Source organism: Volvox carteri (genome assembly GCF_000143455.1).
Source record: "Volvox carteri f. nagariensis unplaced genomic scaffold VOLCAscaffold_4, whole genome shotgun sequence".
Taxonomy (NCBI): domain Eukaryota; kingdom Viridiplantae; phylum Chlorophyta; class Chlorophyceae; order Chlamydomonadales; family Volvocaceae; genus Volvox; species Volvox carteri.
Window position 1 is genome coordinate 2534829 of NW_003307547.1, and position 12093 is coordinate 2546921.

At 56.4% G+C, this 12093-nt stretch overlaps 2 protein-coding genes across 2 annotated transcripts; one reads left to right on the forward strand and one right to left on the reverse strand.

Annotated features, from left to right (window-relative positions):
• The first annotated feature begins 117 nt into the window (after nt 1–117).
• Nucleotides 118–2467, forward strand: eif3X (eukaryotic translation initiation factor 3-like protein). The gene is made up of 4 exons (XM_002946791.1): nt 118–426; nt 574–668; nt 1141–1414; nt 1633–2467. Exons 1-4 carry the CDS (start codon nt 220–222, stop codon nt 1762–1764), a joined length of 708 nt encoding a protein of 235 aa, XP_002946837.1. The 5' UTR covers nt 118–219; the 3' UTR covers nt 1765–2467.
• A 1414-nt stretch (nt 2468–3881) lies between these two features.
• On the reverse strand, nt 3882–11591 carry VOLCADRAFT_116283 (uncharacterized protein; the record flags this gene model as incomplete). The annotated part of the gene is made up of 18 exons (XM_002946973.1): nt 3882–4268; nt 5125–5277; nt 5636–5704; nt 6191–6305; nt 6759–6865; nt 7317–7356; nt 7884–8005; nt 8275–8344; nt 8639–8802; nt 8967–8969; nt 9210–9314; nt 9520–9643; nt 9976–10103; nt 10332–10399; nt 10662–10741; nt 10855–10966; nt 11135–11208; nt 11383–11591. The coding sequence occupies 18 exons, from the start codon at nt 11589–11591 to the stop codon at nt 3882–3884; spliced, it is 2130 nt and encodes a 709-aa protein (XP_002947019.1).
• Nucleotides 11592–12093: the final 502 nt, after the last annotated feature.

The window sequence follows — 12093 nt, forward strand, 5'->3', positions numbered from 1 at the left end:
GGCAAACAGTAGGAAATGCCGGCGGACATGTTAGCTGCCGTACGCGTGCCGCTTGCCGCTTGCTGCGATCCTAAATACCGTTTTTTCCGTTCATCCACAGCTTGAGAAGCAAAAGAGATATACAGACTGTTCCTGTATCGTGCTCGCCCTACAATTGTTCGCTAACTGCTTTAGTTACCCCAATCTAACCTTTAAACTTCAGCGACTAATTGGGGAAACATGGCTGACGATCTAGATGATTGGGAGACGGCTGATATTGAGTCGGATTTGTCAAAGCCAGTGTCAGTGGCTGCTAAGCCGGCGCCGGCCTTTGAAACCAAGGGCGAGGCCATTTTGGCGATGATCAATGGACCTGTCATGTCACAATTTGAAGACGAGGATAAAAACTTTACAGCGCCCGTGGCGCACAGCGTCCCAGCGCCACAGGTGACAGGACGTCCGCTTCTGCAGTTGGATCACAATTTCCACAAGTTTGCGCATATCTGACCCCCTTTTAAGCTTTGGGGATTGCGGCTGTGGTGATTATAGAGCGCTGTTTCGACACCAAGCTGGTTTCACCTGCAATTCCTGCAGCCAAAGAAGAAGGAGGAAAAGAAGTACCGCGAGGAGCGTGTGGTGATTGATACCCCTCTTGACGATCCAATTGCGGAGAAGCTTCGGCAACAAAAGTGCGTTCCCGCGTCTCGGGTTACAGGGCTTTAGGCTTGTGCAGAGTTTTGCTGAGGGTTTGACCGTTAAGTCATTTTTAGCCCAATATGGCGTCGAAGGTGTCCGCAGGACGTCGCATGTGAGTAATATGAATACGGGTAAACCGTGGGTTGCGACAGGCTCTATTTGTTAAGTCCGTTAAAGTCGGTTATTTCCCCAAATTCACCCTGGCCCTGATTAGCATGAGGATCTATTGACGCAAATTAAACTATAGACCACGCAGTTATCCGTTTCAACCATGTGGGTTACACCAGGAGTTGTACGGCCAGAGCTGGCGCCGTTCAGGCGCTGCCGCAGGAACAAAGAACTGCATTTTCACGTGTGACGGCATACTAGGCTTCTTTCATGCACACCAGTGCGTTACCCTCTCAATATTGCCGTCCGGAGCTTCGATGCAGCTCATACCCTCCTCCCCGCACCGCACATTCACAGGCTTGTGGAGCAGGCTGACTTTGACGCTGCTCGCGAGCTCTTTGGTGACGCGTCAACGCTAAAGCCCTTGGAAAGTTTCTTGCCAAAGACGCTGAAGGAGTTTGAGGAGTTTGCTGCCGAGATTGTGGCGCGGCATGTGGTCCTGCACCGGGAGTCCAAACACTACAAGGCGTTCGTGAAGGCTCTGGTCAAGGCGGCGGTGGAGCCCCTAGGGCCCGAGGAGGTGAAGGACGTGGAGACATCGTTGGCAGGAGTACGGTCCGACAAGGCCAAGGTGTGTTGTCACTGCCGTGCAAGTTAGGGCCGGGGCGGGCTTGAGTAAGGAACGGGGGAAGACGTGTCGGATCAACCTTGCGTCCTCAGGCTTAAAGCCCTTTGCAAGTTTGGCACCATTTGCAAACTTTGAATGGACGCTGCGAGGAAAAATAATTGTTCGCGCGCAACCTAACCTGAACGACACGTCCTCGGTTTTGAACGTCGTCGGGTTTGCAGAAGAAGAAGGAAGACGAGGAAAAGAAGAAGGGCGTGAAGAAGACGCTCAACATGGGGAAGCAGGGGCTCTCCGCGGGCCTGGACGACTACGTGTACGAGGACAACGGGGACGAGGACGAGGACTTCATGTGAACCAAGAATAAGGTCGGGAGCGCGTCGGTATTGTCGAGCGGATTTGTTACCTTTCCGGCAGTCGTGGATGCTTACGAATAGAGGAGCGTCGGGAGATTGTACAGGGTTCGGATCATCCTACCCACGACGGTACAGCCGCTGTCCTACGGAGCATGCGACGGCGGATCGTTGTTTTAGCTTGTTGGGGTATATGGCGAATCCGGTGCTTGCACGTCAATGGTTAACAACACCTTCGCACCTGCGGCTTTGGGTTTTTCAGGTCCGCTTTGTCCGCTGCGTGCGGTGCAGTGACTCGGTACTTCGCGTACTTGACAGCATCCCGGAACGCCGGCTCCGCAGTAGGTTTCGGGAAATTTGTCTTCGGGATTTGGAGTGGTGTGGTGTAGTTTAGGTTTTACAGCAGCTAGGCCATGAAATTGGAAGGATCGTGTAGGCGCCATGGGTCGTGGATTTGCGCATTCAGAAGGGCTCTCGCTCGTTACGAACGCTGAAATTGCAGAGTGGGGATTGCTGCGGAGGACGTTCACATTTCGGTTCGTAACGCCATTCTTGTTGATTGTGGTTTTCGGCCCTAGCGGGCCTGGCTGGGTCCTGGGTCCTTTGCCGATGGTGGGCCATGGCAGGGACTCAGGATACGCACCGCCTCATATATTTTACACCACCTTTCAAAGGTGACTCTTACTACCTTAAACAGATGGCAATCGCATGTTGAGCGTCAACAAGGGTTTCCAAACTTGTACGATTGCCAATACGGCGATCCCCCAGGCGATAACTCGCCGTCCTTCAGGTGTCGTTCCTGTGCGGTAGATCTAAAATGGCAAAAAATATATTTACGAGCTTCTGAAAGCATACAGTAGGCCTGATAAGGCTTCCCTAGCAACCTGCTGCGCGAACACAAATCGTGCCAAAGGGATGTACTAGGCATCACTATTACCGCCACAAGACACACACACACACACACACACAACGTCGTTCTCATCGGCAGCAAGACCGGAATTCATAAACTTGAAATCCCATCGTGGGTAAATCACGCAAGACCTATCCGACATCCGCTCATGAAAGCAGAGCATGCATAGCATACGCGCATAATGTAGCGTCCCGCTGTCCGGCTTCGCAAAACGTAAAATGCCCTGGCAATAACGCGTTTCGCTGCTCCTGCCAATCACAGCCTCTCCATTACGCAAAAGCCACGTGTGTGTAGGCTCAGTACACTGGCTAGAAAAAGGATAGATTAAACTACGTGATCTCCGGGTAAGTCTGCACCTCCGGCTCGCCGCCTTCCTCCGTTTCACGCGTCCTGTGGTGATGGGGATGATGGTGGAGCTCCTCCTGCTGCAAATACGTCTGGATGTTTTCCAAAGCAGCGAACAGAGATCGAGTGCTGTGCCAGGTCCGTTCCGTTGGCATCCTCCCCGCCTGCAGTGTTGGTCCATCCACCGACACCGTGCGGAACGGAATATGGGGCAACCTAGGCAAGGAGCTCACTAGTGCAGCAGCAGGTGCAAGGCCTACGGCGGAGGATGTACCCACGGTGTTCCAGGCTGTATAATAATAACAAGTTCTGATGGAAATCTTGCTCGCCTGCTCACCCACCTGCGTATCAGCAGACGCGGCGGTCGTGACGCTCGCTCGCCGCAGACCAAGCCAGTGGCCTCCTGTGTCGTACGTCGTCGTGTTGCCAGTTGAGCTGGGCTCGTCGCTGTTGCCACCGGCGGCGGCGTCATCATCTGCCGCAAGGAGGGATGACGACGGAGGGCCCGTGCGTTCGGCAAACGCAAGATGATGACTGCAGCCTCGTCGTAACATACGCTGATGGCCCATGGATACTAGACGATCCAACACATAGCATTGCGTTACACTCCTACTCTTCTAGCAACCAGCAGGCCCCTTCTAGCGGCCAGCAGGCCAGTAACATGGACAAAAACGCATTAGCAATTGATGCATATCGACAGGAATGAACATATTGGCGTGTTGCAACCAGCAGCTTGGCCCTGCTGCTTTCTCAAATGGCAACTCCGCCCGGCGCGTTTTGTACTTTAGCCACACATATGACCGAGCGTATAATTATGATCCAGGCATAGCATCCGAGCGGCGTGTTGCATTCCCGAAGCTCTCCCTCAGTCGTCGTCGTCCACACCTGTACGTCGGGCGAAGCCCGGCGGCATCACCCCCGGCGCCACAAACCCCAACGTGCTTGCCGGCCTGTTCTGGCAGATGTCACCTCCACCTCCTCCTGACTGCAACAAAAGCGCCGATGGGCTGCGCTGAATGCCGGGCCTCTGGAACTGCTGCGCCAAAGGCAAGCGCAGCTGTAGTGCTAGTTGGCCTTGCGGGGCTGGGGCCGCAGACGCCGGGTAGGCGGCATCCGGAGCAGGCGTTGCGACAGGAGGGCCGGGTTGGGACAGCTGCTGCGATAAGCTGCTCAGTGAACCCGTAGAGCCGTTGCGATCCATCCCGGAAAACGCGAGAGAAGGCGCCAGCGGCTGCTGAACAGTCGGTCGGCCCTGCGCCCGGGGGGAACATCCACAGCCACATGAGTTGCGGTCGCCTGCTTGTCTGGCGGCGTCATTAGACCGCCAGGCGCACGCACGACGAGTGACTCACCTCGGGACCAAACAACGAGCCCTAATGTTATGTCCAATAACATTAGGACATTGGAGCCAATGGGGCTGCGCACGAGCATAACAGGTGGACAGTAGGGTATGGAAATCCCACAATCCAACATGCCGCTGCTACCCGAAAAACAATGCGACCGAAGAAGGTTGAGATTACAACCACCTGCTGCTGCTGCTCAGCAGCGAGCAAGATCCCTTCCAAATGGTACACAGCCGACTTCCCAGTCGGCCCCAGTCGGCCGCCAGCCGCTCTCTCTTACCAGTCGGGAGCCGCCGGTGCCCGGGAAGTGGGGCGTAGCTTGCAGGGTGAACGACGGAGCGAACGTTGGCGCGAACGTCGGGGCGAGGGTAGGGGTGCCCAGATCCACAGCATTACCCCCCATGGTGCTCGGTCGCGGAGACAACGACGCCTGCGCTCCATGTGTATTTGCCAACGACGCACCATTACGGGTTTTTACAATGGTGGACGAGTTTGGGGCGCACAAAAGGTAACAGCGGCACAACAGGAGCTGCACCACGGGGCGTATGGTGCACCAGGTCCTGCTCAGCCCAACCCCGTCATTGCATCAGAGACCCAGCTGACGAACAAGGACAAGAAGAGCGCCGTGCACAAACCCAAAACCTCGTCTGTTTGCCCGGTACTACAGGCGGCAGCAAGCGGCAGCACCCTTAGTTGGGGTTACAGGGGCTTTGACTGACGTCAGGCAATGCTCCCCCCTCCATGCCCATCCCTATGCAGACCCACCGGTGTTCCCTGCACCTCCGACATCTGCGACATGGTGATGGGCGCCGTGGCGTGAAAGTGGCTCCAGTCCACTGCAGCTCCCAGCTTGGAGGAAGTGCCCAGGGCGGCGGTACCGCTCCCAGGCAGCACCACTGGCAGGAACGCGTGGCCCCACTGTACGAAAGGCGAGGCAGGCAAGTCGTACCGACAAGTCGGACCAACAGGTCATACCAGCTTACAGTTAGGAATTTGATAGCTTTTGCTTTCGTACATCCCGGTGCTTCGTTACAGCAGTGTTACGCGCTTCCCTGTGAACGTGATGACATTTGGCCGCCTTTCCAAAACGGGAAGAACCATTTATATACATGCATATATATACATGCATATATGTGTGTGTATGCAAAAGGCCCATATGTGTATCACGTATCGCCATACACAAAAGAAAACCATCGTCCTGCTGTTTCCATCCGGTTGGGTCTCCATCCAAGGTCTGTCGCTTTGCAAAGGCGGACCTCAGGGCCCCGCAGCCCACCTTGACGTCGCCCAGCACGCTGTACACTCGCGTCCTCGTGACGACCTCCTGGCGGGAGTAGAGCGTCCCCTGGAGGGCAGGGCACATCCCGGCGGGAGAGAAGGGAGGACACAGGGGGACGACCAGGTGTTAGGAAAAGAACACGAACGTTTCACGCACCGGTTGACATGCAGCCCAACCCAGTCCCCGACAGTCCCCAGACGCCCCGGTGGATACTTTCCCTCCCTCGAGCATTCAGACGTGGAGCGAAACGAGCTCCCCCAGTTGACGATATCACACGAACACATCCTGTGCCGTTCCTGCTAACTCGTGTTTCACCCATCGCCTACCTCCCTTGACGTGTGCGTTACGCCTATGACACGTGGGGTACTATCCAAACAAAAGCAACGCCCAAACAATTCAAGACTTTTTTTTTATGCAACGTGATGTGCCCTATTACTATTACTGCCTCCTGTCACAGGGCCCCGGTTTAAACGCGTCCTCACAGCAGCGACGACGACCAGCCTGATCGCGAACTGGCGTACACCCTTACATCTGACTCGACCCCACGCCTACCCTGGCCACCACGACCACCTCCGCATCCGCGTCCTGCAACAGCCCCCGCTGGGAGGCCCAGTGCGCCACAGGGCTGTAAGCGGGGTCCAGCTCGTGAAACACCGTGACCGGATATCTGCGACCGGGTGCAGCGGCGCCAGGTGCTGGAGGACCGGGGCTCGGTTGCCGTGTATGTGGGTGGTGGTGGCCACAACGTGCGGCGCATCAGGACTACAGCAAGCGTGAAGCCTCTAATGGTTGCAAACTCACAGGTACGCAAACACAAAGGCGCACATGCAGCAGGCGGGGTGTGATTGAGCAGAGCACAAGGCGTGGTTCAGCGTGGTGCTCGGCTGTGTTCCCCCGCTCCTCCGGGTCATTGGGCTGTGTACCACACGGCCTTCTTGCACTTTCACAGGATCTTGTCGTCCAGCTAATGCATGTCTGCAAGGTCGCAGCACACTAGCTCCGGACGCTTAAAAAGACGACGACCGGCTCCGCAGGATTCAAGCTGCACACGGAGCCGCTTATTTGCAACCTTAAAACCCAAATCCAAAATCCCCAACGGGGTTCGGATCACCTCTTTTACCTCAGCAACAAGTCGACTGGCTCGAGCTTCAACGGGTGCTCCTCGTACGGCAGCAACTCCCCTTCCGCCGTGTGTCGTGTGTGCCACCGATAGAGGTGAGCGGACACCTGCCGTACACCGCGACAGTCACACGACATGTGCCAGCCCGCTGGTGAGCATTGTACTGTGCTTGTATAAAAGTACCCCGGGGAACCCCCCTCCGAGACCACCGAACCATCCCGACCGGGACAGATGGTGTGCCTCCGCATACGCATAAACACCGGCGCCACAAAGCCCCATCCGGAGCTGCCACAGGCGGGGAAGGTGGTCAATGGATGCCTACGCCTTGCGAGGTGGTGGATCTGGAGGAACCCCCTTTCGGCGTCACCAGTGCGGGGAAACACCATCCGGCGGTGTTGGTGTCGGCATGTGGTGGCTCTCAAGAGGTGGCTGCTCTCCGAGGTCCAACTCAGGGTTGTGCAAAACGGCCCCGTAACGGCCCCGTAACGGCCCCCGTAACGTAACGGGCTTTCAAGTCACCATGAGTACCCGCCCATTTCCATGCCCAATCCCGCGCACCTGCACGTCCATGACGTGGCCGGGGAAGGTGTCCCCGAGCCTGCGAGCAGCAGCAGCAGCACCAGGGCGACGACGGGGAGTACCCAGTTAGAGAGAGGGCTGTCTTCAGGTTTTTCTCAGCCCTTAGAGGAGAGGCACCTGCCAGCGGCGCGTCCAAAGGTGCTCAATGCTCTCCATTGGAAGACACAGCCACGGTGACGATCCCCCGGCCAGCTGTGCGCGCTCCGCACCTAGGGCTGGGGGTGAGCACCAGAGCGACAGCTGCTACTGCACGACGACGACGGCGCTTCATGTTGCTACACGGCGTCGCAGCCGGGGATGCCTACACTGTTAAAGCTGCCTCACGTGGGATACATCTTCCGCCGCCACAAGCTCTGCGTATCATCACCTACTCAACCGCTCAAGTCCATTAGCAGCAGAAATCAACCATCCAGCCGGCAGCCGTCCGGTTGTTTGTGATACCGAGGATTTTACAGAGCCCCAGCGGATTGCTAAAAGCTACGTGCCGCACCCAGGTGTTAGCGGGGACCATCTATATCTCCGTAGTATACGCACAAGTACGCGTACCTGAACATGAAGTACGGCCGGCCGTTGCGGCAGGCCACCACCGCGTCCTCCGAAAGCACCAGCGTGTTTTCGTGAAGCAGCCGCCCGGGAACTACGTTGCTCGTGCCGCTACCAAACACCACCTGATGTCCGGCGGCACCAGGGGGTGCGAGGAGGGGGCCACCAAACACGGCTTGTTGCAGCAGAACAGACAGGAAGTAAATGGCCACACAGGAAGTAAATGCGCAAAAGACACTCAGCACATTAGAAAACAGAGACCCATCTAAACTCAAATGGAACCGCGCCGCCGATGTCGACAGCGATGAAGGAAAGAGATGACGGAAGGAAAGCCGCCGGCAGCGGCAGTACAGCACACGACTCCAGTCGGCTGCGCAATACGGCAGCTCCCTACCTTCCTGCTCAGCCGATGCGGCTGCGTCATCTCGTCACAGAGGCCCATCTGGGGCTCCACATCATGAAACCTACGTACGGCACGTACGGCAACACAGGACCAAGCTCAGGGCCAAGCGCAGCGCACATACAGGTACCAAAGCTCACAGAAAATATGTCCGCAACAGCTTCAAATCCTGCTTGCTAAAGTCGATACATGCAGCATCCACAGAAAACGATCTATCCTAGCACCGATGCAGCAATCGGTGGTTTCCCCGTTCGCGCGCGCCCCCGTTCAACTCCCGTCAGGGTCCGATTTGTAGATATATTCCTTTTTTCCTCTAAACCCCCGCGGCCCACAGCCACCCACGGGCACCCGCCTGGACAGGTCCACCTCGTGCTGCGTGTCGCCCAAGGCCGCCGGCAGGATGACGTTCACGAAGGTATGCCCCCAGTGGATCTCAGACGGCAGGTAGCTCTGTCGGGCCATGAAGGTGTAGCCCAACTCGGAGGATGCCTCGAACGTCACCACAATCTCCGCACCCACCGCCTGCAGCCGCCAAGGGAAACGAATCAGGACGGGAGGAGGACACGGAGGACGAAAACAGGAAGCAGTAGCCTACGCCGCCGACTGCCGCCCGCTACAGGCCGAGGCCAAGTCTTTAGGTTTCGATCTCCGTGCTCTCAAGGAAAAGGATCTGAAAAAAGACGCACCGGCTGTTGGTGCGATAGGGCACAGGAATAAAGCAAAGCAGAGCATAGCGAGCAGAACAGAACGGTGGGGGGCCGCCTCCAACCGGTAACATAGGAGCACCATTTAACGCAACCACATGACGGGGCCACAACATTTCCCGCTCTCTCGCATACACAACACTTACACGCGCATCCCATCCCGGTGGGACATACCAACCAGGCATCGCCACCTCACACTCCTGTCGCTCCACCCCCTCCCCTTACCTCCAGGCTCTGCGACGTGTGGCAGAACAGGGGACTCGCCTCGTCTATGGAGTGCTCCACAGTGACTGGCAGCAGCAGAGTGCAGTCCAGGGACACGGACATGTCCTGAGGGCCGGGTAAGTAACCAACAGCGGCACATCCGGGGGTGGGGGGGAAGAGAGGGCCGGGAGTCGTGCCAGTGCCTGAAAGCGCGACCGGTGTCTTGTGACACGCCGCAAAAGGCGATGAGCGTGTCATTTTCCTCCCCTTCCCAACCATTCCCTCCCCTCCCCTCCCCTTCCCTCCCCTCCCCTCCCCTCCCCTCCCCTACCTGGGCGATAACCGGAATCCTCTCGCCCTCCGCTGTGCGCCGTCCAGGTCCCCAGGTGTACATCACCACGCGAACACGTGGGTCGATGACGGACCGCTTCTGGATGTCCGCGATGCGGAACATGCTGAAAAGGGGGTCACACGGGAAGAACAACAAAACGGAAAACGAATAAAAAAAAACAGTGCATGCATATGCACGGTGAAAAAGGAAAGGTAAAACGTGGAAAACGGTGCACGGTGCGTGCGGAATCGTGCGGGCCCCTTTTGAAGCTAGGGATGCGTGCCCACATACTAAGTAGTTGCAGGCCAACATTAAAAGAAACGCTAGTTCGAGACGTCGCCCTCAAAACGCACTACGAAGAAGAGAAGATGTGGACCAACATCTGGATGACCCAAATGGGCATGTGGCTGCCTCGTGACCTTCAGCCAGCCCGGCCCCTCAGGAAAAACAACTTACAATTTTAGCTGGCCGTCACGCCGTGCTATACACGCACAATCGCTGATTAGAACAGTCCGAGATCGCTGCTTCGGGTGGGAGATCCGTGAAAATACAATACCCAGGATGACACTGTCCAACAACACGGCCTGCGGAACACAGCCAGCGAGGAATGGACTCAAAAATTGGGTACGGTTTTTTCGTTACTGCAGCTGAAAGGATGTCCGCGACAGGACTTCAAAGGGCCTATGTGTCGCAAAAAGGCTGCCCCCACGCGTTCGAGCAGTAACCGTAGCCATGGGGAGGCGGGGAGGGAGGCTATGATGGGAGGGGAGTAGTAGTAGTACTAGTGTTGTGGCGCAAGGCACACGGCCCACCTGTAGAGAATGGATAGATACGAGTATGGCCGCGGACCAGCACTCGCCCGTCGCTCGCTCCCCAAAACCTGAAGCAGCCACACCAACACCAACACCAACATCAACAACAGCAGCAGCAGCCACAGCAGCAGCAGTAAGGGATGGGGAGCAGCAGGGCACTATCTGACGCGGCCATCACGCTGACATGATGCCGCGCAGGGCTTAACCACTAACCGCTGAGAAAGGCTGCTGTCACTGGAACTGGGTTGGTAGGGACGGAGAGGACTGGCGCTCGACCCGAGAACCCGAGAACCCTAGAGAGGTTCAAACCATGCAGGGGGCCAGACGCACCTATGGTTTGCTGCACCTCGGTGGCGTACATGAAAGCCGAGCGGAACCCGTGGAAGCCGACGAAGCACGTCTTCTCCAATCTGCGGGGTAAGCTGAACTCCATGATCTCGTACGGAAAGCCCTTAATCGAAATACCTGATGACAGTGTCGTATAGCGGTTGCCGTCCCTCCATTTCCCCCTCCTGGAGCGCACCTCCAGACGAGGTAGTAGATAGTGCTCCAGATTAGCAGCATGGAGAAGTACCACACCACAAGTACGGTGACGAGCTGGACCAGCTTGGCGTTCACAGCAGTGGTGTAGAAGTCTGGACAATCGGATGCAGCGAGGACACATGGTTCGTGAATGTAACCACGCACCGGGTGGTCCACACGACATCCAGCATGACAAGCTTTCCCTCCGCCGTACAGCAACCCTCGCCTTTGTCTTTACGGCACGGTGAACGATAGCGATATCCAGTGCTATGAAGCCGTACCTCTCTTTAGGATGTGGGTCCAGAACGTTTGAAAGTCTATTCCCACGTAGCGGACACGTGACCGCCCCGCGTGCCTAAAACGGCATGTGGAAAAAAGAGAATCAGAATCCTAGAACCTACATAGATTAATCATGCAGGCGGAAAAATAGCGAGGAGGCGTTCGCAGTTCGACGAAGCCAAGCAAAACCTAGCAGGCTGCGCCGAGACCACTTGCTGAGACCGTGGCATCCAGCACGCCAAGCACATACTTTCCGGTCTGTACAAGGCAAGACAATTTCCTCTTTTGACGCTCCGTTGCGTAATATCCAGCACCACGGTCGAGCGTCCATTTCCCCGTCCGCATACGTCGCCTGATAACCTCTCGCTCCTCATTGTCCAGTGATTGGTCTTGTTGTCGCTCAAGGATGTAGCCCCGCGTAGCTGGGTCTGCAAGAAGCCATTCGTGTAGGCTCTGCATGATTTTGCACTGGTTGACAGCTAGATGCGACGCGTTGGCTGCAGTTGTTGTGTTTCCGATATGATCTACAGTACTGTGGCGAATTAGCAAGTAGTCATACTTGTTACTGGACCCAGCTCAAGCATCCCAGGTCGCGCGGCAAGTTCAAGTGTTGTTAGGCATCCTACCAAACAGAAGTTTCGCCTTAGACCCCACCATGAATTAAGTTGCACAAACGCGTGTTGTACCGGCTTAAAATGCATGTATGAATGAATAAAAGAGCTGAATTGTCTCTGCATAACTGCCGCCATTGCCGTACAAGTACTCCAAGAGTCGCACGTCCTCGTACCCTTGGGCCCCCTTGCCGGTCCAACTGACTGGCTCAAGATGCTTGCTGGGGTCGTGGGGATCCGACAAATTGGGGGTATTTATGAGGCGTTGCTGAGTTCGGAGCTTCCCGAAATTCGTGGCGAGAAACATCATAGAGGCCGCAATTGTGTTTACAGTCAACCTTCATACTCCT